Source organism: Pongo abelii, chromosome 2 (genome assembly GCF_028885655.2).
Source record: "Pongo abelii isolate AG06213 chromosome 2, NHGRI_mPonAbe1-v2.0_pri, whole genome shotgun sequence".
In the NCBI taxonomy this organism is placed as follows: domain Eukaryota; kingdom Metazoa; phylum Chordata; class Mammalia; order Primates; family Hominidae; genus Pongo; species Pongo abelii.
The window spans coordinates 81,855,138-81,880,416 of record NC_085928.1 but is presented as its reverse complement, the minus strand read 5'-3'; the positions used below and the strand labels follow the sequence as shown (position 1 = coordinate 81,880,416).

The following is a 25,279-nucleotide window of genomic DNA, read 5'->3' as shown; positions in this document are numbered from 1 at the left end:
TATAGACTGGTATGCCTCAGCACCTGCAGAAGCAGGCAGGAGTCTCCCTAGCATGGGGCAATAAGTGAGCTTGTGTGGCTTTTAGGTTAGTAACACACTTTATTCACATCTCTCAGACATAGTTCACCTAAATCCAGTTGGCCAGGAACAGGGGTTGTCTTTTGAGGATTTTCAATCCTCAATTAGCAAATCTTAGCATCATCTCCATTTTCTTTCCTTAAACCCCATTTCCTTCCTTTACATCATTGCAATCTATCTCAAAGGTTACCTTAGGAGACAGTTCATTTTCTTTCAAATTTTGGTGATTCTTTTGCTCAATTATGTCCTTTTGCATCTTTGAGGTATGTACTTAAGATACCCAGCTCTTTCAGCTTCTGATTAACGAGTTCTAAAATACAAAGTGAGCTTCCTATTCACATTGGAAATATTCCACAGATTAAAAATTAACTATTATTCTAAAGGCTAAAATCTATACACACAAAAATAAAGATTTCCAATGTAAATTTTACTATTTTATTTGTGAAAAAACTACAAGCAGAATTCATAAATAGACATTTCTATTTAAAGCAGGAAAATGATAAAGTGGCTTCTAATAACATAGTCGTGCACATGCCAGTAACAGGAATATATTAACATCTTTTATTTGCTAGACAAAGAGCAGTGTCCAATATAAATTTCCCCCAAAACATTTAAGACCTGTGAATTTTTGACCAGTTCACAAAACCACCAACTGACACTTTAGCATGAAGAAAAAAACAAACCTAACAGACTGTCAGCTCTAAAGACATTACAGAGCAGAAACTTCCAAAAGCGTTATACAAGCTGTCTTTCTGGGCAAATGAAAAATATAGCTCGTATAATACATTAACAAAAATTCACAAGATTGTTTTGACATACTTAACAAGCATTCTCTATTTGTCTCCAACAAACAAAGCTAAGGAAATAATGTAACCATCTTTACACAGTAAATTAAGGTTACAAGTCATACACAAGAACAGAACTGCTTGCGCATTAAAAACTGTTCAGCTCCATTGTCATACTCTAAATGTTGGCTCTTAAACCATTTTCGGTTACATACAAGCAAAGGTTATTATATATTCAGCAATTAATAAATTTTCAATAATTTAAGATACGGTAGCTTAAAAAAGTAGACTGAGAATGGTCTTGATAAGGCAGGTGAAACATCTTAGTGGAACTAAACTCACAGAAGCTTCTGCCAATGTTTTTAAATATCCAGATTGAAACTGAAAGGTTTTGATTAGAATATTGTGTGGGTGTCAAGATGTCTTTTTTTTTTTTAACTGCATGACTCAAGTAGAGCAAGTCAGGTAAGCTCTGTGTGCGCGCACACGCACGAGTGTGAAAGATTGCGTGGTATTAAAACAAATGGAAACTTGCAAGCATAACACTGTGCTTTTTGTTTGTTTAACCTGCTTTCTGTGCCACTGAATACCAAGTATTTCTGGTCCTCTTTTAATAAGTATCTTTGTAATCTACACTAGTGTTTTTACGCGCTGCCTACTAATTGTAGGGCATACTGCAGACACAGGAAGTTACAGGAATTCCATTTCCAGAATACATGCCTGAGGGATGTCATCAATTTCCAAAATTAAAAGTCTATAAAGTACCTACTACCTCATTACCCAACAGAATACATCACAGCAGCTAAAGGGCTGGCCCTGTAACATCTGATTGCTTAGGTAACTCTCACTGTTAGCTGCGGTTTCTATGAAGATGGTAATTTCATGCCACTTGTTCTAAAGCAATCTTCTTCCCCTTCCTTCACCCCTCCCCATTCTTTAATTTATCATGGAGGCAAAACTGAAAAACCAAAACATTGGCATGAATGAATTAGCAGCCTATGAGTAGCTGGTTAATCAGCTTTTTCCACTAATCTATGGGGTCCAATCACTTTACATGAAACTAGTTTTTGAAAAAGTACACAGTGTGTCTGAACAAAGTGCATACCAACAGTTATTGGTTCAAAAAGCAGTGCAACCTATGTTGAGTTTGGTGGCATTTTTTTTAAAAAGTTAAAAACAGCAATTTCTTAAACCTCTGGAAAATAAATATGGCTGACTAATTTACCCTCCCTGAGACCCTTAATAAAAGGAATATTAAAACTTTAGAAGGAATGTCTTTGCAATATCCCACTAATATTAAAATGTGGATTTAAAATTCATAGTCAAATCACTATGTATTATATATTCTGATGCTCATAGAAAGCATCTGATTTCCTTTGGTTCATTAATAAATACTTTAAAAATGTATTTAAAAAGATAAGCATAGCTTGCATCCCAGACACAAGCATTATTTTAAAAAGGGGGGAACATTGTCCATGCATTTGAGAATAGGACCACAGCAACAAATGGCACTGCTTTATCATCTATACCTTTGAGAAAAGAATTTAAATTATGATACATTAGCAACTACAGAATAGTTTTAATGTAAATGTGAAAGGAACCTTTCCTGTTGGCTACTCAATTCAAGCTGTTAATTTTTTTATTTGTTGCCTCCACAGACAGAAATTACTTCTATTATTAAGCAAACCAGGTTTTTAACACCAAAATGTGGTGCTTCATTACAATTGGGCTGCCCTCCCGTGAGTCCCTAAAGGTCAAATAAAGAGAGGTAACCTCAAATTCTCATGCTTGAAATGTCTCTGTAGTACTACAAACTCTGTATCTAAATGTAAAAGTCAAATAGAAGAGAGACCCCACATCCAAACAAAAGCAAAACAAAATTTTAAAAAATTATTTTAATAAGGAGAGGTGGAATCTTATTAGTGGTCTTTGATTATTATTATTTTTTTTTTGCAAGACAGTAAAAAGAGTGAAGAGAATGAAATAGAACAGTTTATTCAAGCTATCTTTATGTCCAGGAAGAAAAAAGATTACATGCTGCTCGCGGTAAGTACAAGCTTTCCCTGCAACTCTGGCTGCAGGCGCGCAAGCCGTTCACCACTGGAGTTCCTACCACAGCAGGGGACTGAGAAATGTCTCCAAACACTGAAAAGCTCCATGTCAGGACTGGATGTGTGGTTGATAACCTTTGTTCAGTAAAACAAATCATAGTAGGTTTTGAGAAGGAAAAAAATGCTCACAACTGAATCGGTAGAGTGAAGGTTTATGAGACAAAGGACATGAGGCAAACAAATTTTAATTACAGAAACCACCACTGCAATGTCATGTAGAAAGTAGAAACAAGGGACTAGCTTCCTGTATGGACTGAAAATACAGTTTATAGACTGTTTCAATCCTAAAACTAAGACAATTTCTAGATTTACCTCAGACATGAGTAGAGGTCTGGAAAATGGATGGAATTCGAGTTACAGAATACCATATTTTCATGAGTGCTTATGTAAGAACAGCAAATGATAACATGTAACCGTAATTTACATGAATACTTGGCATTCTGGAGCTACTTTAGTTACTTTTGAATGATCAAAGCCCTCCCCAACTAAACCACTTGTGATTTGTCAGTTATTCCATTGCAAATGCAGGCTATCTGGAGCAGTCTTTAAATTTGAGATCACATTGTTTAAAAAATATATATTTTTATATCGTCCAGTACTCTTTAGACAGATGAGAGAGTCAAGTTCCCACATGGATTGGAACATACTTCATGTAAGACTGATTTTAATTAAATTTCAGCACTTTCATAGAAGGGACTGTCCCAGATCTGTAACTGTTCAATGTTGTATTCACTTCACAGTGTATCAAGCACCAGCGTTGCCATGGATTGGTTTCAAATAACCCTTTATATATAATTTTATATTTATATATATATAGTTATATCAAAACTGATAGTACATAGTATAACTGGAAGAAAGAACTAAACTTAAAAGGATATACTGAAAGGATGGAGTTTGTGAACACAATAAATAAAAGTTCCCTCCCCCTCCCAACCCTCCCCCCGGCAACAAAACGAAAACAAAAAACCAGTTGTAATGTACATGGAAAATTGTGCACAGCAGATTTTTTTTTTTTTTATAAAAAGTAGATTCAGGAGCACATCCAATTATAAATGATTGTTAGGAAAATCATATAAAACAATGGAATACATAAAAGTGTCAAGAGTAATCGTCAGGGTGCGAAATTCCTTGGTGGCCAGATGCCCATGGCAAGCAGAAATTATCCTGGCAGCATCACTAAGAGGTCGATGTCCACAGAAGATTCTCCAGGGATGCAAGCAGCATGGGCAGGTGGAGGATTTGAATTTCATACCCTGATTCATAGTTTTCACAATTCCATGTGCAATTTCAGAAAGATTCATCATTGACTGCTGACATGTCGCCCTTTGGCGTGGAGGAACGGGAGGAGCCCTTGTCTGTGCTCTCTGACCCCGAGCTGCTCTGGTTCTGCTGTTCTGACCCTGCACTGGAGGTCACTGTGGATGAGGATGTCGATGAGGAGCGAGTCTTTTCCTTAAAGTCTGTGATAATGACGGTGACGTTGCCCACAGTTACTGCCAACTGCTGTGCAGTGCTCCTGTCCACGTTTTTCAGCCGGGGCCTAGAAGCAACACCACAGGGGAAGAGCCAATTAATAAGTTATGGATCAAAAACAGCTTCTGGCAGAATATCATCAATACACACAAGACTTCATGACACTGTGGCAATGAATCTGAACTGCCTACCACACATACCAAAGCCGACTACAGAGCATGCTGCTCAGTTTTAGCAATAATCCAACAAGCACAGATAGCAAGGCTTGGGACCAATGTAAAATTACTATTATCTGTTTCCTGTTCTGGCCACAGTATTTAAAAAAGGGAAAAAGTCACCAGCCCCACCCACACTTAGCTCTTCACCTTCTTAGCCTACAAACCCAAGGCACAAAACCACCCTGGATTCATGATTACAATTAAATAAATCAGAGCAGTAATTTAGTATGTCATTCTAGTTTCCAAGTACCTTGAGGTGTGATTTGTTTCGCTGGTCTTTGTTGTGGCATTTGCAGACTGTATGCTGTTTGCTTCACTAGGAGGATCTTTCAGAATGTCAGACTTTGGTCTAAATGAGGGAGATACAAAACAAACGAACAAACAAAAAAAACCAGGCATTTAGAAGATATCTTGAATTCACTTGCAAAGTAATATCCTGTACTTAGTTAACCAGAAACTTACTTGGTTTTCTTGTTGGTATTTTTCTTGGTAACACTAGGACTAATTTCCTTGTCTTTCTCAGGTTTCTCTTTGTCCTGCTTTTCAACTTTCTCTTTCTTCTCCTTTTTAGGGGGTGGTGGGGTGGCATACTGTTGTGCCACTTGTTGTGCCACCAGCTGAGAATTGATCCGAGGTTTTCTGAAATGTTCAAAAAACATATATCACTATTTCCTTTATAAATTTTTTAAACATTTTTATCTGGTCTCACATTCCTTGGGTATTTTATTACTGATAACTGCCAACTCAAAACTAAATTATAAGGTACATGTTCTTTCTGCATTATTTTGTATGGATTATTTAGTATGGATACTAAACCTTTCCTTTTTCAAAGGAAATGATACATTCACATGTGATAACACTAACATACACATCCCTGTGCAGTAAAATAGTTTTTGAGCCAATAAAACATGACAGTGTTTCTAAGAGCGCTGAGAACACTACTTTCAAGCCGTCAAGATTATACTGACTGACAGCTTTCAAGTACTTCTGCTGCAGAGGGTTAATCTCATTTTATTAAATGGACACTGGTAATCCCTTGAAAAGAGAATGAAATTAGAAGTGTGACATTCACTCCTCAATCTAATTATTCCAACTTGTTCTGCTCCCCTGCAGCTCTGTGATTGGCACAGACAACACATATAGAGCAATAAAGGTAACTATGGTTCATACTAGCTCCCAAGGGAGTGAAGACTGAAAGTCACTGTAAAAAAATCTTACACAAGTGACACATTCATTGTGCCATAAACCATTATGTCTGTGCCAATCTCCAACTGACACTGGCTCTTAGCACTATTGTTCACAAATTCTAAGAGATGCCAAACACTTTCATAATGCATGACCATTCACAGCCCTAAACGAGAAAGGGAGAGAGGAATGCCTATGCTTTATTTCTACATAATATTAACTCTCCAAGACATTCCCATCTAGATAAGACATTTACAATATAATAAACTCTCCAAGTTTAAGATGGAAAACAAATATACAAATGGTTCATTAACAAAGTAAAACAACTGGCTGCCACAATGTTATAGTCCCCTTCAGAACCGACAGCTCCCTCTCCAATTCCCCAGGATGGAGAAATGGACTGGAGAAAAATAACTGGACAGACCAAGTCTGACTCATCAATGGGAGAGTCAGTGGTGGAGGATTAGAAAACAAAAATCTAAAAACAAAACCCAAAACAAAGCTGCTGCATTCTTACCTAATGCTGCTATTCTTTTTTGTTTTGAGACAGTCTCACTCTGTTGCCCAGGCTGGAATGCAGTGGCACGATCTTGGCTCACTACAACCTCCACCTTCCAGGTTTGAGCGATTCTCCTGACTCAGCCTCCTGAGTAGCTTGGTTGGACTGCAGGCGCCTGCCACCATGCCTGGCTAATTTTTGTATTTTTAGTAAAGACAGGGTTTCACTATGTTGGCCAGGCTGATCTTGAACTCCCAATCCACCCACCTCGGCCTCCCAAAGTGCTGGGGTAATACGGTGTGAACCACTGCACCTGGCCAATGTTGCTATTCTTTACCAGGAAACAAAATGAGAGTCACTAGGCGCATGACATGCTGGCTCCCTAAGCTAAGTGTGGTTACTGGAGCACCTCTTGGGCAGTGGCTATGATACAGCTGACAGGTGACGCAGGAGAGGTAGCGACAGATGCTTATGCCATGACAGTATCAAAGTTAATCTGAGCATTGAACTGGGTATATTCTGAGTGTTTCAGTACTGGTCACGGCTTTGCAAGAAAACACTGCAAAAAAAGGGGCAAGCTCAGAGCAAGTTTGCCACTGGCCTCTAGCAATGCAAGTTTTGGTCATGGGATGGCATACCATGAAACCTTGTATTACCTGAGCCTGGATCACAAGTGACAAGGGATTGATTCAAACACATGTGAAAGCACCCTGGAGAAGGGGCATGTACTTACTCTAAGCCCCTCTCTTCCAAGAAACACAAAGGACTCCCTAGGTGAAAGGTGACTTTCCCTTTTTCACAGATTCTAACAGCAGCAGTAGCCATTCTAACACATTTTACTCCTTTTAAAGAGGAAGTATGATTGTGTTAATAGTTAAAAAAAAATGACCGTTACAAAACATTGCACATGCACTCACTGGGGCCACAGATTAGATGTCTACAGGGATTACCAAACAGTTTAAATTAGTGCTAAAATAAACTACCATACATTAACCAATATTCAGGTGTTAAAATGAAATAATGTAGCCAGAGTTAATAATGTGAATAAACCACTCAAACTTTATGAGAAACTACACCCTGATGAAGAGTTTCAATTAAGCCAATATGGGTACTTTATGCCAGAGAAATCTGATCCAAGAACAAGAGAGGACAGCTGAACACCAATTTAAGACTATCCTAAACAAAGAGAGAATCAAAGGTAAGCCAGGTGCTTGGCCCCAGAGAAATCTCAGCCTAATCACCAGGCCCATCCAATCTGAGATGGAGGAGCCTACCTTACTCCAGGACAACCTATAAAAGTTGTCACTTATCACATTACACTGTAACTGTCAATCAACTGTGTACTACTCCATAGTAAAGACCACATTTAATCATCTTTTGTCATCGTGGCATTAAGCAGTGCTAGGTACTCAATAAAATTATCTACTGTATGAATAAATGAACACTGCAGAGAAAGACCAAGTAGGATGCAAATTGAGAAGAGGGTCCAAGCTTTGGAAATCGAGGTCGCTGGTGACTTTTAGGAGAGCAGGCTATGTGGGATCAGGGCGGCAAGAATTAAGAGCCTGAAGGTTGTCAGAGGAAGAGCACAGGAGCTCTTCCTTACCTCAGAACTGTGGTGCTGAGTTAAGAGATTGCTCTGCTTATTACCCAAGCAAACTGAGAAGAATTTCTGTAGGAAATAGGGTCTTGGATGATGCTGTACAATCAAAAAGGGAGAACGTATAGAGGGCATGCAAGACAGAGAGGTTAAATCACTGGTCAAAGGGAGAGAAAGAACACAATCAAACAAACGGCCTGGGGAAAGGAATGGGGACACTTTCTGCTGAGACATGAGAGAGATGCTAGGTAAAGATAAAGTGACATTTTTACTAGAAAGATGACAATCTGAGGACGTTCTCTCAGTTGGCCTCTCCCTTTCCAGGGAGGCAGGCAATATGGCAGAGATAGTGTAGGGGTCGTGAGCAGAATTTGGAAATGAGAAATCAGAAAAGAGATTAAATGAACCACGGAGATCGAAAGCAGTGCCTGGTTTGGACAGTACAGAAGAAAAGAGAGCAAGTGATGAACAGAGAGAGAATAGGAAATTTACTTGCATCTCACAAATTACTCTTAATAGCATGAATATGGTATGCCTAAAAGAAGCAGGTCTCCACTACCCAGAGATCATGCTTATCCAAAATGACTTATTTCCTAAAACACGGCCCATCTGCCAGGACTATTTATTGGCACACTGTAGACAACATGTAAGGCGCCCTCTGGATGGTTCTGCCACTGATATCATTCAACAGTTCAGCAAATGCACGCTCAGAATTCCTCAGTGCATGCAACACAATCCAGTATCTACAGGATGAAGTCTGTACGTACAAAAGGTAAATTTCAGCCATAAGTCCTCCTAAAATGCAACATATAAGCACAACTGGGTGAATATCTCAGTTGCTCCTAAGAAAATGTTTGACTAGTATGGTGAAGTGTTCCCCCCTCTGTTGGTCAACAAACCAAAACTTCACAAATGAAAAGGTCGCAAGACTATTTGGGATCTGGTTATTACCAAGAAAAATGGGGCATCTGCTAAACTACCTGTGTTGTTTGAAAACTACTGCTGTGTTCTGAATGTCCTCTATGTGTCCTTAAATGACAACCTAACCCTTAAACCATCACTTGCCCCCTTCCCCACCCAAACCCCTCAACAACAGGTGAGCATTTATCATCTTAATTAGCGTAACTGCTTTTTCAAACTATTTCTCCCAATAAATGCCACAGTACTCCTAGAGTTGGGGGGCAGGGGATGAGGTAGGGAAATTCACCTTTTGGAAGGCAAAGGAAAAGAAAAATACAAGGGCCACCAGGCTGAGCCCTCCCATATAAAGATGCTGCGCCATCAGAGCTGTTCTGGCAGCTCTTGCCATCTGTCCCCTCCCCACTTCTGGGCTAATACTCTCTTCGCTGCATGGCAAGTGGAAGAATGAGAAAGTCCAATTTTCACTGAGAGCTATGCACACTCCCACATTCCACTCCTGGGACGCTGTGCCAGGCTCTCCAGGTTGGTTAAACTTTACAAATGTACCTCACATGGGACAGAGGTAGAATCTTTTCAAAGCTATCACAGGACAGGCACATCAAGAAGTCAGAGTCAGCATAACATCCCCTCAAGGAGGAATTGTCATCTCCATTTTACAACTTAGGAAGACTGAGGAGCAGAAAGAGTAAGAAATTCACCCAAGGTTCAGCTCCATCTGGACTCTTCATGGACTCCTCTTATCTTCAGGTATCCTTAAACACTCTACAGGTATGCCTTTAAAGAGTGCAGCCTGGCGTGTGTGTCAGGGGTGGCAATGTGAGATAAAAAGGGTGATGAGGGTACTACGGATTGAAAAACTCAGGTCCCCAAGTTACAGTTTAGCTAGACTCCTCCCTGAGAACACCACTGCCACCTTTGTTAGCCTCACCGTGCCTTACTCTGGCAAGAAGGGGACTACTTGGTTGTCCTTAAGAAAAGAGAAGGGGGCAGGGGGAACAGGCAAGAATGTTTTCCTTGCTTTCCACTGCCTTCAGAACATTCTCTGTAACGAATGAACTCATATTATGATATTTAACACTGCTGATCGGTGAGAAATAGTGACTTCCCACAAATTCACATTGCTTAATGAAGTCTTCTAAGTGTCATACAACACACCGTAAATAGCACTCATTTAATGGGCAAAACTTTCAACATGTTGTGGCAAGTCATTTCTTCAATACGAAGCTGACAGTCTGAGTCTCCGAGATCATTCAAGTTTCCCCAACTAACATTAAATAAGCAGTTAAACACCTTCACAATACAGTGGTAAATATTAGATCAGAGCCTATGGCCTACAACTTTTGGTGTCTAAGTCTCAAATTAAAACCAATCAATCATCACCACCATCACCACCGCCACCACCAATCTCCAAAAAAAAAAAAAAAAAAAAAAATGACCAGAGATTCAAGATAGTAAATAACAGTTTCCCTCATAAATTTAGCAAACAAGCTTTTTGTATCTTCTTCACGACTATATTTTCTTATGAAAAGGGTGTCTTCTTGAAATATTATTTTATAGGTTTATTGTTGCCATTTTAGTAGCATATAAATGAAAATGTGCTATGAAACTTCAATAAGAGACATCATCAGGAAAGTATTTATTTGCATTTAAGCAGCTAACATTTTAGAAAAGAGTCCATTCTATAAAAAGTGCAGCAGATCTTTATCTGGGGCATTCTTAGTGTCTGGAAAGGAAGAACTTCAGAGAGTTCAAATGTACACGAGCACAAATGAGAACAGAAAACAAGACACCTTTTCTGGATTGCTTTGGTATGTGTACTGATACCACTTTCAGGGAGCACAGGCAAAACAGTTATTTTTTAAAGAGGCGTTTCCCCCGTGTACTACTCTTCTTTTCCTTTTCCTCTTGTGCAACCTGAGATCTTACTGCTCATTTCTCATATACTTCTCTGGATCTCAGCTACCACAACGAGCAACGAGATGACAAAGCCATCTTCTTGTGATTCAGGCAATAAAGTGCAAGAAGAGTCTCTAATAAATTCTATCTTTTCCTTGATTATGTGTCCAGCTTTTCATAAACTATCAATCATGTGTTCATTGTGCTCACTTTTGGAATTCCACCTGGCATTTCACTTTTCAATTAAAATACCCACGGGTTGTGAAACTAAGGCAATAAACCTCCATCTCAAACAAAAGGTACTTTACAATTAAGACAGATTCTTACAACCTACAAAATGTCTTCATCAAATCAGCTTACATCGAGCCCTTGAGTTCTTCATATGCTGCTTTTATGTTCCCCCTAACCCTTCCTTGCCTTGGCAATCTATTAGTCTAAGAATTAGCAACTTCAAAGAATTTAGCAACTCTGGGCAAGTCTCTCCACTGAATGTACTCTTTATCAGGATTCTTTATGACAAGTCACATTATGATACTGTAATTAAAAGGAGCCTTCTCATATGACCTGTTTTCCTGTCCCTACATCCAGAAGGTCATATACATGTACACTGTACAGACATACACATGTGCACTGGGATGGCTAGGACAGATTTTACCCCATCCAATAATGACTGAATTTTTATATTACTGATGTCCCAAAATGCATATATCCCAGGTTGGAACCTACCAAAGTATACAACTCAGCTGTTATTCTTTAACACCTGCCGACTAAAACATTCTAAAAACAAAATAGGAATGGTAGTAAAATCCAACTGCAGGAAACTAGGTGGGCTACATGTGTGAAAATGCTTTATAAACTGAACACAACTTTTTTTTTCTTTGCAAAAGTACCTTGTTAAAGCCATACTGAGGCTAAATCTTTGTCTGGACTTGTTTAAGATAATGTATTCCAAGTTGTAAATAACCAAATTGCAAATATGTTTGTGGAATACAATCCATTTTTAAGTTGGGCAACATATATATTTACTTCTAAGGAAAGCAGTGTTAAAGTGTGAAAGCACCTGAATTGTTTTATCCCAACAGCACTGTCCAGTAAACACTATTGGTCTCTGGCTTTGATGATTAATAAAATTTGTTTTCTGTTCACTTAACCCATACAGTCTGTTCCATTGTATTTTTTATATACCAAAGAACCTATATGACCTCATGACTTGACTGAAGCCAACCATCATTATAATATGGACAATTAAAAACTCAATTGTCACTTTACCAGGGTCATACATTGCAGGACATTATTAATTTCCCTCTGCTTCCCAAACAGTACTGTTTTTTGTAGTTCCTTTTTTTTCTTAAATAGTACTTTCCTCTTTCATGTAAACACTTTTCTTTAATTTCTCAAATCCTTTGACCCATCTACAAGGAGCTACTAGGTGACCTGAAGGGGGTCTTAGTCCCATTCTAGGTTACTCTTTCCCACATACATCCTTGACTCAAGAGAATCACTCTGCTCTGTATTAGAAAAGCAAAACTTCCCTCAAATTTGATCCTATCAAAATTTCAAAACTCAAGTCATCCCCTTTCTCCCTGATCTTTCCTTCCGTCTTCTTCACAGGTAATAGGGAAACAGAGTAGTATAAAGGAAGAGTATAGACTTTGGAGTTAAGACAGCCTTTGGACTTTATCCAGACCTGCTACTGAGCTAAGGTAAATTACCTGAAATGAGAATGAGGCCACACCTATTTTCACAGGGCTGAGGTCAGGATGAAATGAGGACGAAATTAGGTACTATTCACTTAGCTCTTGCAACAGGACATGTAGAGAGATATTCCACAAGACAATTCCCTGTAAAAATAATACACACATTCCAAAGCACTACTTTTCCAGCCGTAGATGTGTCTGCCACCCTTCTTCAGATACTGGAAGGCAAGTGGAAAGATTTACAAGTGAAAGAAGCTGGTAAGTCTGCCCTGGGAAATGGTTCTAGAGACATAAATCCTTTGCATATGTTAGCATCCTAAAGTTAATTATGCTGTCTAACAGCAACAGCAGCATTAAGGAGCCTCACCAACATAGCTGCCAGTTTTTCTGCATATTTCAGAGAGAATTTTGGTTTTGCAGAAATCCCTTTTAAAAGAGGATGCCTTTAGGGAAGGCCACTGAACTTCAATTGTAAAATATCCACACATGGTGTTACACAAACTCTCACCAGATACACCAGATACTGCTTGGTTAGAAATAACTGGCTCCACACGATTAGTAAGTATCTTTACCTTAATAAACAGCAGATTCTGAAATGTTCTCCTTCACCTTAAATTCTCATTTTGGATATTAAAATGTCTCTTATGCCCTGAAAACAGACTTAACTACCTGAGCACCAATAGGGGAAAGCAGGGTAACTTTTCTGCAACTCAGGAACATATATTCAATAAATAAAACGGGCTAAAAGTGGTTCTGATTTTTGGAAACAAAAGATCTATTTTATAAACCAATCTGGCAGCAACAGACAGTTATCTCGGCCCAGTGGGTCTCAAAGTATTGATCCAGAGACTCTTGGGTGTCCCAGAGACTCTTGGGTGTACCCAAGACCCTTTCACGAGGATCTACGAGACAAAACTATTTCCATAATAATTTTAAAACATTACTTGCCTTTTCACTTTCCTTTCTTCAAAAGTTTACAATGGAGCTTTCCAAAGCAATGACGTCTGATGTCATTGGTCTGAGAGCTTGTATATTTCCATGTTTTAAACATTTCTTAGTTTTAATTTCTGATACGGGAAGTATCTATAACTAAGATGAACAAAAGCTCCTTGGTGTCATTAATACTCTTACGAAATGTAAGGGATCTTCTGACCAAAACGCTTGCAAACGGCCACCGCAGCACCATGCCAAATACTGGACTGTGCAAGTCTACTGCATCGCGCGCAAAGAAAGAGAGTCTTGAGAAGGTAACTTCTCAGGCTTAAATTTTTCCTCAAAAAAAAAAAAAAAAAAAACGGTGAAAAGCAGCATTGACTCGAATTGCTGGAAACATTTTGAGAATAAAGAAAAATCTTAAACTTATTTAACACTAGAACAACTTTCTAAAAGTGGGCTTCGAGTACTTAAGCCATAGACTATAAAGCTGGCTTCCTTCCATTTCCTCTCTCTTGTGGTGCCTATAACAAATTTTATTTGTGGTTATTCAAATATTTTAAGTAAATGTCCCATAATAAATAAGGCCTTTAGCTCTCCCTCAGCCCTTCTCCAAAGAACATGCCCACTGACAAAGAATGTGTTAGTTCAATGTATCACGTAAAGAAAAAGATTTCCTAAATTGTTTTGAAAATGGACTTTTGTTTGAAAATGGTTACATTTCTTTTTGATACCTCCATTCCATATTTTCAACATAAACTTTCTTCTATGGTAAAAGACTTTTTTTGCTTGCTGATTATCTGGTTTAGCAGTGCTGTAGGATCACTGTCCCATTTGAGGCAGTGTGAGCACCACGGCAGCTGCTGGTACTGCAACTACAGGAGAGGTAGAGGCAAACCTCTCCTCACCTGCCTCCTTGGAAGGAGCAAAGCCTACGTGGACATCCAGCCCTACTCTCTGCGTCAGAGATGTGACATTTCTTGTGCCATCTCCTCTCCCATCTCAACTCTATCTCTGGCATTTTGGCTTATGCCATCTCCTCTCCATCTCAGTTTCACCTTTAGCATTTTGACTTACGTTTTCAAACTCATGCAACAGACTTCTCCCAGTGCCTACTAAATGTAGAGGCACAGTGCTGTGCATTCTGGATGTGTGTGGATACACGCTCATTTTCCAAGGGTCCAATGGGATAATAACACAAGAGATTGCAACAGCCCAGACCTCTGGCGAGGTCCTTCGTCTTCCATGGGGTCTGCCCTGTCACACAAGCTGGGACACAGGCCTTTAGTGGAAGAGATACCTAGACCTCCCCTTTTCACTTTCATATTATCTTGGAACCCTAAGTCTGTGACTTTGGATGAGTTAGATAATCTCTCCAAATTTCAATTTCTTTGTTGATAAAAAGATTAGAGTAAATGATCTCTAAGGTTCCTTTAGCTCAGACACTTGTATTGAGTATTTAATAAAGACACTTAAATAAAGTATTTGTTCTTGAGGTGCAGGCAAGTTTGCAGTTTATGTTCTTAGTAACTCATTCAAGTCAGAAATAAACATCATCCTTTTACAAACCTTCTAAAACTACATACTGTTGGTTTAGTGACTTAGACATGACTGCTCCTTCCCCCCCAACAAAAAAGATACACAAAAGTACCTTCTAAACCATGTCAATGATTAAGATGAATCCCAGAAACTAAGAATCTCTAAGCAAATGCTATTTTCAGATGCAAATAAATTTGACAAATCAAGTCTTTCTCCAAGAAACATTACACTAAAGCAATCCAATCTGCTCTGCAAATTACTTTAAAGCTGTCAAAGATCCTATTTAAAATGCATTTAACGATTCTGAAATTACAGTTCATGTCACAAACATGGGTACTTCCAAAACACAAAAGAATTAGTAATTCATCAAAGAAAGAAGCTATTAGATAAGCCACAGCCTAACAAACACTAAACTAGCTGCCCTCCTCAGGTGTGAGTTTCCTCACCTATCAAATTAAGATTCCAACTAAACTAAGGTAAACTTTTAAGGTTTCCCTCAAATCTAACCTTTAAAACAAAACAAAAACTTAAGTAATACAAAATAACAGCCCTGATAAATTCATTCATGGTCAAGAGATCTATTATAATTACTGGTTATTAAAACTTTATTGTTTTAATACTTTAAAATGTTATTACTGGTTATTAAAAATTACATTACTGGTTATTAAAAACTTTCTTGAAGCCCATTTTCACTTCAGAAGATTCTCAACACTTCACCAACTGCAGCGTTCACAATGTGAGTATTATTGATTATTTTGGGCCCCTTAATTCTTTGTTGTGGGGGTTGTGCTATGCATCGGCAAATGTTTAGCAGCCCACTAGACACCAGCAGTACCATACTCTCTCAAGTTGTGACACCCAAATTTGCTTCTAGACATTGCCAAATGTTCCCTGGAAGGAAAAAATCACTCTCAGGTGAGAAGCACTGGGCTAATGTCTAACCTTAACTACAGGAATACAATATAAGGGAGTAGAAATTTTTGCAAATATGGGAGGGCAATCTAGAACAAAGAGAACTTCTCTCATCAGTTTTATCAAAAGATGCCTGCCCAAGATATCTGCAATGTGTTCATTGTTTTGACTGGTAGGCCAGGCTATAAAAGGGTAGGACATAGGGAGAGAAATGCCAAGAACACTGAGTATACTGATACTATGTTATCTCTGTATTGAGATGTGTGATCACTCTTCTCCTGCCAGATGGAAAGACAATTTGATGGTCTTTACACAATTACAACTGTGACAATACCATCTATACCTCAAACATTTCTGGTAATCATGATCTTTATTTCCAGTAAGGGAAGGAAATGGCTTTTGAGTAACGGAAGAAAAGTTTTAGGGTATCTTTATTTACTTGGTCAAATGGCTGAAAAATCAGATATTAATAAAGGTGAAGAAGACTCTAAAATTACTGGTATCTATTACTAGAGACACTAGCACCGAGTTTGATAATTCCTTCAACTCCATAAATACGGTTTTGTTTTTCTGGGGGCTGGGAGGGCACAGATTGGCACAGGTAGATGAGAATTCGTATGTCAATTTAAATAGTGATCTCTGAACTTAAAATGTTGGTCATTTTTTACATATGGATGAAATATTTATCAGAATAACCAGAAAACATTTGCATAAGAATAGAAACTTGAATAAAGAAGAGAATCTTTAAGGCTGTCAATAGTCATGTATCACATCCTAACACACCCAAGCATGCACATCTTAGTGCCTAAGAAATTAATCATGCAAGTATCAAAGTCCACTCTAACTAAAGAAAACATTCGTCGGAAAATCTTAATCAATTCTTTCATTCTGTACTCTTTTCATTTTGAAGGACCAGAGTGGTGTTAAGTACTTCTACATAAAAACTTAATTCTGCACAGCTCCCACTCATGAGTACTTTTCTTACCTAAGCAAAATTCTCCAAAGAACTTTCCAAGCAAGTGTGGTGAAATGATGTTTAAAAAAAATGCATCAGAATGTGTATCATCTAATGTCTTCAGCATCAGTTAGTTAAGACGATTATGTTTGGAACACACCGCTGTATGTGAACTCTCCCCCTACCCTCATTCTTCACATGCCAAGGAAACCTCAGAAAGGACTCTCTAATCTCCTATCCCCACCTTTCATTTTCATTGTCTTCCTCCATGCTAGTTCAGGACCTAAATATCTTCCTATGTCCATAAGGTCCTATCTGGTCTTTTCTAGTCCTCCCTCTAGCTATCATACATGATGCTAAAGACCAAAGGGCCTAAAGAGAAAAGGTGAATTCCCTTTCCTCTGCTTAAAACTCTGCCACAGCCTGCTGCTAACAGAATGGAATCCTAACTCCCTAGCATGATATATAGGCTCTTCACAAGTTTCTTCAGACATTTCTCTCAGTTTGCTTTGTCTCCACACTCACTGTCCCAGGCCTCTCATTCACAGGAACTCAAGCCACACTAAACTTTATCTTATCTTTTTCAGAAGATACCTTTTACTACTTGTTTTATTTGCTTATCTATTCCTTAGCTTCTGCAATGCCCTTTTTCTCCATACTTCTTCTGTAAAACCCATACCTGCTTTAAGACCCAGCTCAAATGCCACTTCTTTCCCAACTTCTCCTGGCAAATAAGTTTGTGGTCAGGTTTTCAGTGTTCCCAAACCACCCTGACATACCTCCACCACTTAAGGTTCTACATTATAATTTACCACCCTGCTTGTCTATGTCCCCCTACTAGATGATTAACATCTCTGAGACAGTACCGACCTTTTCAATGTTATGTATACTCCCCAAACTTGCTTCAAAATAATAATTTCCTGCCAGTAGGTCAGCTAATGCCTGCTACAAGAGTGTATGTCCTCTGCATAATGCAGTGCAGACAGCAGATGCTACATCAGCATCCTGCATAACATTGTATTATAATGATGTACTTAACTGTCTCTCTCTGGGCCTCAGAACTGAGCTTTTTAGCGATATTATATATATGAGAGAGAGATCTCAATGTATATGATACATGAGAGAGAGAGACGAGAGAGAGCGATCTCAATGAATATAAAGATCTACCCAGAGATAGAACTGCTCCCCGTTAAAAGAGGGGAAGAAGTAAGAAAATTAACAGGTAATGAATGTTTCCCATGAGGAAGCACTGTGCTGAGCATTCTACATAACATTACTTCTCACTATCCTCATGACTTCTTGAAGTTATTAAATAAACCAAACACCCAACAGTAAAAACGAGACTAGCGCAAGCAGAGTTTAACCCAAGTTTCTGCTCTTTCCACTAAATCGTGAGAAAGAAAGGAGATGAACAGAAGCCAGTAAAAGAGGGGAAAACGAAGAGAATGAGATACCATTTTAAAAGGGAGAGAAGCTTTTCAAGGAAAGAATGGTCAATAATATTAAAAATAATCTTAAAAGCTATAGCAAATAAGGCCTGAGGACAAGCCTCTGAACCTGGCAATCAGGAAGGTATCCTTCCAAAGCGTTTCTTTTCCAATTCCTTCACCAGATTACATACATGCCCCTTAACCCTCCACCTTTCCTCCTACCTCAAATAGTCCAACTACCAAAACATGCCCCACCTATACTGGTATGAAAAAAGCTACTTTGGCAATCTGCTCTACAATGCCTATGATTTTAAAAAATCTTAGAACAAGGAACTAGAACAAACTTCTCAGGAAGTTGAATCTAGTCCTTCAGGAATGCTCTTTGTCTTTTTCTCTTTCTCTATCAAAACAGAAAAGGTCTACAGGTAGTAAAAACTGAGTCCCCAGAGCATGGCATAATATGCCTGCTTATTTAACCTCAGAGAAACTACATTATCACAAGCCCAAGTATTGTGGCATCAAGTGAGATTCTCACACTACTAGCAAGATCTCCAATTACAGACTTACCTAAAATCTTAGCTTTAAAAAACGGGTATTTTGAAAATTGGGATTGTACACTGCATACATGAAAGTATCTGCATGAGTGTAATCATTCCGACACAAAAGCTTTTCAATTTAGTATTCCACTCCAAATTATCTGCCTTTGGCATCAGTGTAATCCAATTTGTATCCCTTGTAAAAAGTTTCCAACAAGGTGAGGATTCTGTATGTTCCATAAATGACTCTGAAATGTCTTTATTTGAGGGGGGTGGGAGGGAAGCCAGGTGTGGTGGCTCACACCTGTAATACTAGCACTTTGAGAGGCCGAGGCAGGCCAATTACTTGACCCCCAAGTTCAAGACCAGCCTGGGCAACATGGGAAGACCCCAACTCTACCAAAATGCAAAAAAATTTGCTGCGTGTGGTGGCACGCGCCTGCAGTCCCAGTTACTCAGGAGGCTGCGGTGGGCAAATTGCTTGAGCCCAGAAGGTCAAGGATGCAGCAAGCTGTGATCATGCACCACTACACTCTAACCTGTGCCACAGAGCAAGACCTTGTTGGGAGGGAGGGAGATACCTCCCCACAGAAGGAAGGGAGGGAGAGAGGGAGGGGACACCTCCCTCCCCACCAAACTAAACTGCTATAAGTATACTTTCTGCAAAGACTTGCTGAAAATGATTCACTAATTTGCAAAGAGAAAACAGATTTTTCGAATGCCTTTTAGAAGTAGAAATTTAAGATGCTTTATTAACTAATTTTGGACTTACAGAAAAGTTGCAAAAATAGTAGGGTTCTCATACACCCCTCACCCAGTTCCCCCTAATGTTACCATCTTATATAAACACAGAATGATCAAAACTGGAACACTAACATCTGTACAATTCCGTTAACTAAACCACAGACCTTTCCTGAATCTCACCTCTGTTTTCCCACTGATGACCTTTTTCTGTTTCAGGATCCTATCTAGGTCTCACATCACATTCTGTTGTTATTTCTCATTTTCTGGGCTCCTCCTGATAGTTTTCTGGCCTTTGTCCTTTATGAACCCGAAACTCTTGAGGACTGGTCAGTTATTTTGCAGAAATGCTCCTTAATTTGGGTCTGTCTGATGTTTTCTCATGATCAGAATGAAGGTCGTGCCTTTTTACAACACCATGACAATGATGTGCCCTCCTCAGTGTATCACACCAAAGGGTTCATGATGTTGCTATGTTTCTCCACCTTAAAGTTACTGTCTTTCAAATAAATACTTATTGAGACTATATAAATAAGCTCTTTCTCCTGAAACTTTAAGCTACTAATTTTAGCGTCCAAACGTGGATTCGGCACAAATCTCTTAACTTTTTGTTGGTAGTGGTGGTATTTTTGTCCTAATGGTGATTTTCTAGTTCCCTCTTTCTTTTATAATTATTAAGTGGAATTTTTCTTTAAGAGCTGTCTCTACTCTCCCATATATTTACTCAATCATTTATATCAATATGAATTCATGGATACTTATTTTATCCTACAGGCTAAAATAGAAAACTGTCATATATTTTTTTGCTCAAATTGTTCCAGCTTTGGCCATCAGGAGCTGCTCCTTCGGGCTGTTTCCTATTTTCTCTCTCTCTTTTTTTTTTTTTTTTTTTAACAAAAAGACAGGGTCTCACTCTATTGAGCAGGCTGAAACGCAATGGAGCGATCTAGCTCACTGCAGCCTCAAATATCCAGGCTGAAGTGAACCTCCCACCTCAGCCTTCTGAGTAGCTGGGATTACATATAGGCACATGACACCACGCCTGGCTTATTAACTAATTAATTGTACGGACGGGGTCTTACTGTGTTGCCCAGGCTGGTTTTGAACTCCTGGGCTCAAGTGATCTGCCCACCTCAGCCTCCCAAAGTGCTGGGATAACAGGTGTGAGCCACTGCACCCAATCCCTATTTCCTTTCGACAAGCCCCCATCCTTTTTCGAACTCTTAAAAATCTAGATGATATTTAGGAACAGATGTTTCTTGGACTTTTTCACATTCCTAAGCACTGTACTCAAAGAAAACCATTACGGGCCACCTAGAGAAGGATTACAATATTCTAACTAGTAAGTGACGCAAAGTGATATATCATTACACCCTATCCCAATTAGCCTTATATTCCAGACAGCATAACCAACACCAAAAGTTAGGTGTGGGAGCTCTGAATATCATTATGACCATATTTTGTCGGAGTTTTAAACTAATTTATATCACTAATCGAATACCTCTGCTACTGAGAAACTGCTGCGTTCTAAAGACAAACTTGAGCATCAAACAATTTGTGGCTAAAAGTAGAACTATCAGGAGAAATAACGACAGATTCATTAGTTAGACAAAGTGTTCTCTAAAACATTAAGTATGTTTTTCTGGGATAGTGGGGAAGGGAGGGGAAAATATTTCAGTCTCTGAAAGAAACTGAAGCTATCCTGCCCAGGAATAAGGATATAAGAGCCAAAGCTTCATCTTCCAAAGAAGACCCAAACAGCCTGTAGTAGAGGAAAGCAGCAAAGAATCCCATTACTTCTGACCCTATCCAGCCCTCCCTACAGCTGGAATAGAACTAAAGACTAGTGGTACCTCCAAAATTACACCCTGCTTGTTTACAGGTGAATGATTACCTGCCATCCAAACAAAAATAAAAATAAAAAACGTGAAGAACAGGTGCTGCAGTTTACTGACACGGCCAATGTTTGCACACGGTAAATTTTAATGAGGTACAATCTATATACAGTAAAGTGTACAGTTTTAAGAAGTTTTGACAAATGTATACAGCTATTAAACATCACCCCTCATCCTCTTCGGTGCCCCTTCTAGACAATCCCCATTCCCAGCTCCAGGAGGCCACTGATGTTTTCTGTAACTATGGATTCCATTTGTCTTTCCTGGAATTCCACGTAAATGGAATTATACACTATATACTCTTCTTTATGTGTAAGGCTACTTTCATTGCAGAGTATTTCTGAGAATCATCCATGTTGTTATGTGTTTTGTTTATCCAGGCTCCTGTTGATGGATATTTGGGCTTTTTCCAGCTTGCCACTATTATAAATAAAGCTGAGATGAACATTCATTAACAAGTCTTTGTGCAGACATATGTTTTCATTTATCTTGGCTAAAATGCCTATGGCAAGTATATGTTTAACTTTATGGCAAGATATATATTCAACTATATAATAAACTGCCAAACTCTTTTTCAAAGGGATTGTACTATTTTACATTCCCTCCAGCAAAGTATGAGCATTCCAATTGCTCCATATCCTCAACAACACTGGGTTCTGTCAGTCTTTTTAATCTGAGCCATTAAAGTGGGTGTATAGTAGCATCCCAATGTGATTTTAATTTGTAATTCCCCAATGACTAATGGTGTTGAGCCAATTTTTTGCCCAGAATGCACTTTTATACAAGTGCACTGTTAAGCTGATGGCTTAACAAAAACAATAAGCCCGTACAGTATTTATGAAGATCAAGAGGCCTGCCAATATACAAACTGTTGACGCTGGGTGATGAACAGGGAGATTATTTCTATTCTTGTGTTTCAGTTATATCCATTTTTGAAAGTTAAAAATAAACTAGAAGCCCGCGGAGTTTCATGGCCAAAGAATGTCTTAATTGAGGTACAAGAACTCAGACGAGAATGAAAGTAAAGACAGCTACTTGTCTAATTTTGGAGCAGAGTAATAGAGTAAAGCATTTTTTACTCTAAGCTAAACAGCTTTATAAGAAGGTACAATCAACCATCTCTTAAAAATGAAGCACTGACCTAGATGAGTAAGAGTGTATGCACTGCATAAAGGTTTGTAGAATCGGTGAATTGGAAGTAAACACAGTAGACAAGCGACGTCTACTGGAAAGGAGAGCTGGATGGATATGCCGCACTTTGGATGAGACAACCAAAATCTGAAGGGGTTCAGCGAACTGGAATAATAGATTCTGAGATCAGACAAGATTTCACAGCATAGTAATATTTATAGAACTCATCTGCTTGTTTTTTTTTTTTTTTAGGCTCTTGCTCTGTCACCCAGACTGAAGTGCAGTGGTGTGATCATAGCTCACTGTAGCCCTGAACTCCTGGGCTCAAGCAATCCTCCCTCAGTCTCCCGAGCAGCTGAGAGTACAGGTGCGTACCACCGTCTCCAGTTTTGTTTTGTTTTTTTATAGTCAGAATCTTGCTTTGTTGCCCAGGCTGGTCTCAAACTCCTGGCTTTAAGCAATCCTCCAGCCTTGGCCTCCCAAGGTGCTGGGACCCCCAGGATGAGCCACGTGATCAGCCCTTGCATTTCTTAATCTGAATGTAACGCTAGTGAAAAAAGTAACAGATGTTAAGAAAATGGAATTTTAGCCCTGGCTCTTTTATCAATTTGCAGATGACTTGTAAGAACGAACCACAGCCTTCAGCCTGTTTTCCCAACTGCTAAAACAAAGAAAATACCTGTCCTACATTCTCATCAGTATGATTGAGAAAAAAAGGTTGGAATCAGTAAAATAAACACTTGGAAGAAAAAGTATACAAGTGCTATTTTTGTTTTTCTTACACACTTGTATATACATATTAATAAAGCAAATTCAAGTTTTAAAAACTTTGGTCTTAGTGAAATCAGAAGAATATATTTTCCCCCAAGTTTCAGACACATATATGCCTCAGAATGTGGATGCTACAGAAAAAATATTCCAAAAGAAAAAAAAAAAGCCTTAATTACCACACTACATTTACTGAGCACCACCACTGAATCTAGTTTTTAAAAACTGTATTCTATAGACCCTGTATCATTTAATATTACACGGAAAAGAATTTTTTCTTCTTTTGATTACTTTAAGTTGCTATTATGGTGAGATTCCCTGGAGAAGTATTCAGAGCTGCCCTACCCAATACAGCTCCTGCCACTGTTTTGATGGTTTACAGCAATGACAGTGTCCCACCTGTTACTCTAGCAGCTGTCCATGGTTCCTACTATTATTGTGTCTTCCACAACAGCACCCAGCCCTCATTATGGGAGACAAACGCATTTAAAGCAACATACTAGAATTGAGAATATAATTGTTTCAGAAGCAGACCACAATTTTGAGTTCCATCCACGACCAACAATAAAGCATCTTCTCCAAGTGTCCTTTAAAGAGACTCACCCTCTTAAATAAGGTATTCCTGCATTAAATTTATCAGTCATAAAAAGCACGTTTAAAACTTCCTCCTATGGCCAGGCACGGTGGCTCACGCCTGTAATCGCAGCACTTTGGGAGACTTAGAAGGGCAAATCACCTGAGGTCAGGGGTTCGAGACCAGCCTGGAGAACATGGTGAAATCCCGTCTCTACTAAAAATACAAAAATTAGCTGGGCATGGTGGTGCGCACCTGTAATCCCAGCTACTCCGGAGGCAAGGCAGGAGAATCACTTGAACCCGGGAGACGGAGGTTGCTGTGAGCCGAGATCGCGCCACTGTACTCCAGCCTGGGCGACAGAGCAAGACTCTGTCTCAAAAGAAAAGAAAAGAAAAGAAAACCAACTTCCTTTTATACTTAACTATTTTTAATAAGCAACCCACAACACCATGTTATTTCCAGTATGTTTCCACATCCCCAAACATAACATTTAGTAAGAAAAACTTCAAGAAGACTCAAACACATCAATAGTCTCTTATGTGAAGTATTATCTCATGGGAACAACAAATACAGTCACCTGGGGCTAAAATCATTCCCTTTCAAACGAGAGCTAGGAAATATATTTGGGATTGGTAGGGATATGGGTCAGGACATATCAAGACTAACCACTGAAACCTTAATCATAAAAGAGGTGTTGCCTATCCAACAAATGACCCATCTTCTCTGAAGGAATTAGCAAATTCAACTAAATATTTCCAAAAGCACAAAACTCAAAATAAGCCTTCGCACAGAAAAAATACTCAATAATTTTCAATTTAACTGATCTGTTTGCATAATAACAATTAACTTTATTCAACCTTCTCAAATATTTAAGATCATAACGAACCCCTGGCTGACAAGGTTTTGGCAGAACTGAACAAACTGTCCCACAGATTAACTATGAACATGTTTAAAACGAAGTGGTTTTGATTGTGGGGGAAGGTACAGCATATGGTGATTTCCCCCTCTGAATTTTTGAGTTCCACACTCAGACCAACAGCTATCCACACTCAGACCAACAGCTGCAACGACTAGACTGGACAGTGGCGCTGCCAACCAAAATCTTCCTTGTGCAGATTGGTTCCAGGACCCCCACGGGTACCAAAATCTGTGGGTGCTCAAGTCCCTTATGTAAAATGGCATATTTGCATTTAACCTATGCACATCCTCCTATATACCTTTTAATCTCTAGATGACTAATAATGCTTAATACAATGTAAATGCTATGGAAATAATTATCAAACTGTATTATTTTTAATTGTGTTGTTATTTTTATTGGTTTTATTCTCCTGAATATATTTTCAACAAGTGGTCGGGTGAATCCAAGGAGTGAAACTTGGGATACAAAGGACTGTATGTT

General features: G+C 38.9%; 1 protein-coding gene across 1 annotated transcript in view; it reads right to left on the bottom strand.

Moving 5' to 3' along the window:
• Window positions 1–499: 499 nt before the first annotated feature.
• RYBP (RING1 and YY1 binding protein) overlaps window positions 500–25,279 on the bottom strand; it is a 73,791-nt gene continuing 49,011 nt past the window's right edge. Inside the window, exons 3-5 of the mRNA XM_024244843.3 lie at window positions 5,128–5,304; window positions 4,916–5,014; window positions 500–4,514 (exon numbers count right to left, since the gene is read on the bottom strand). Coding sequence (XP_024100611.1) covers window positions 4,262–4,514; window positions 4,916–5,014; window positions 5,128–5,304 — 529 coding nt within the window. The 3' untranslated portion in view covers window positions 500–4,261. The remainder of the gene's footprint in view (window positions 4,515–4,915; window positions 5,015–5,127; window positions 5,305–25,279) is intronic.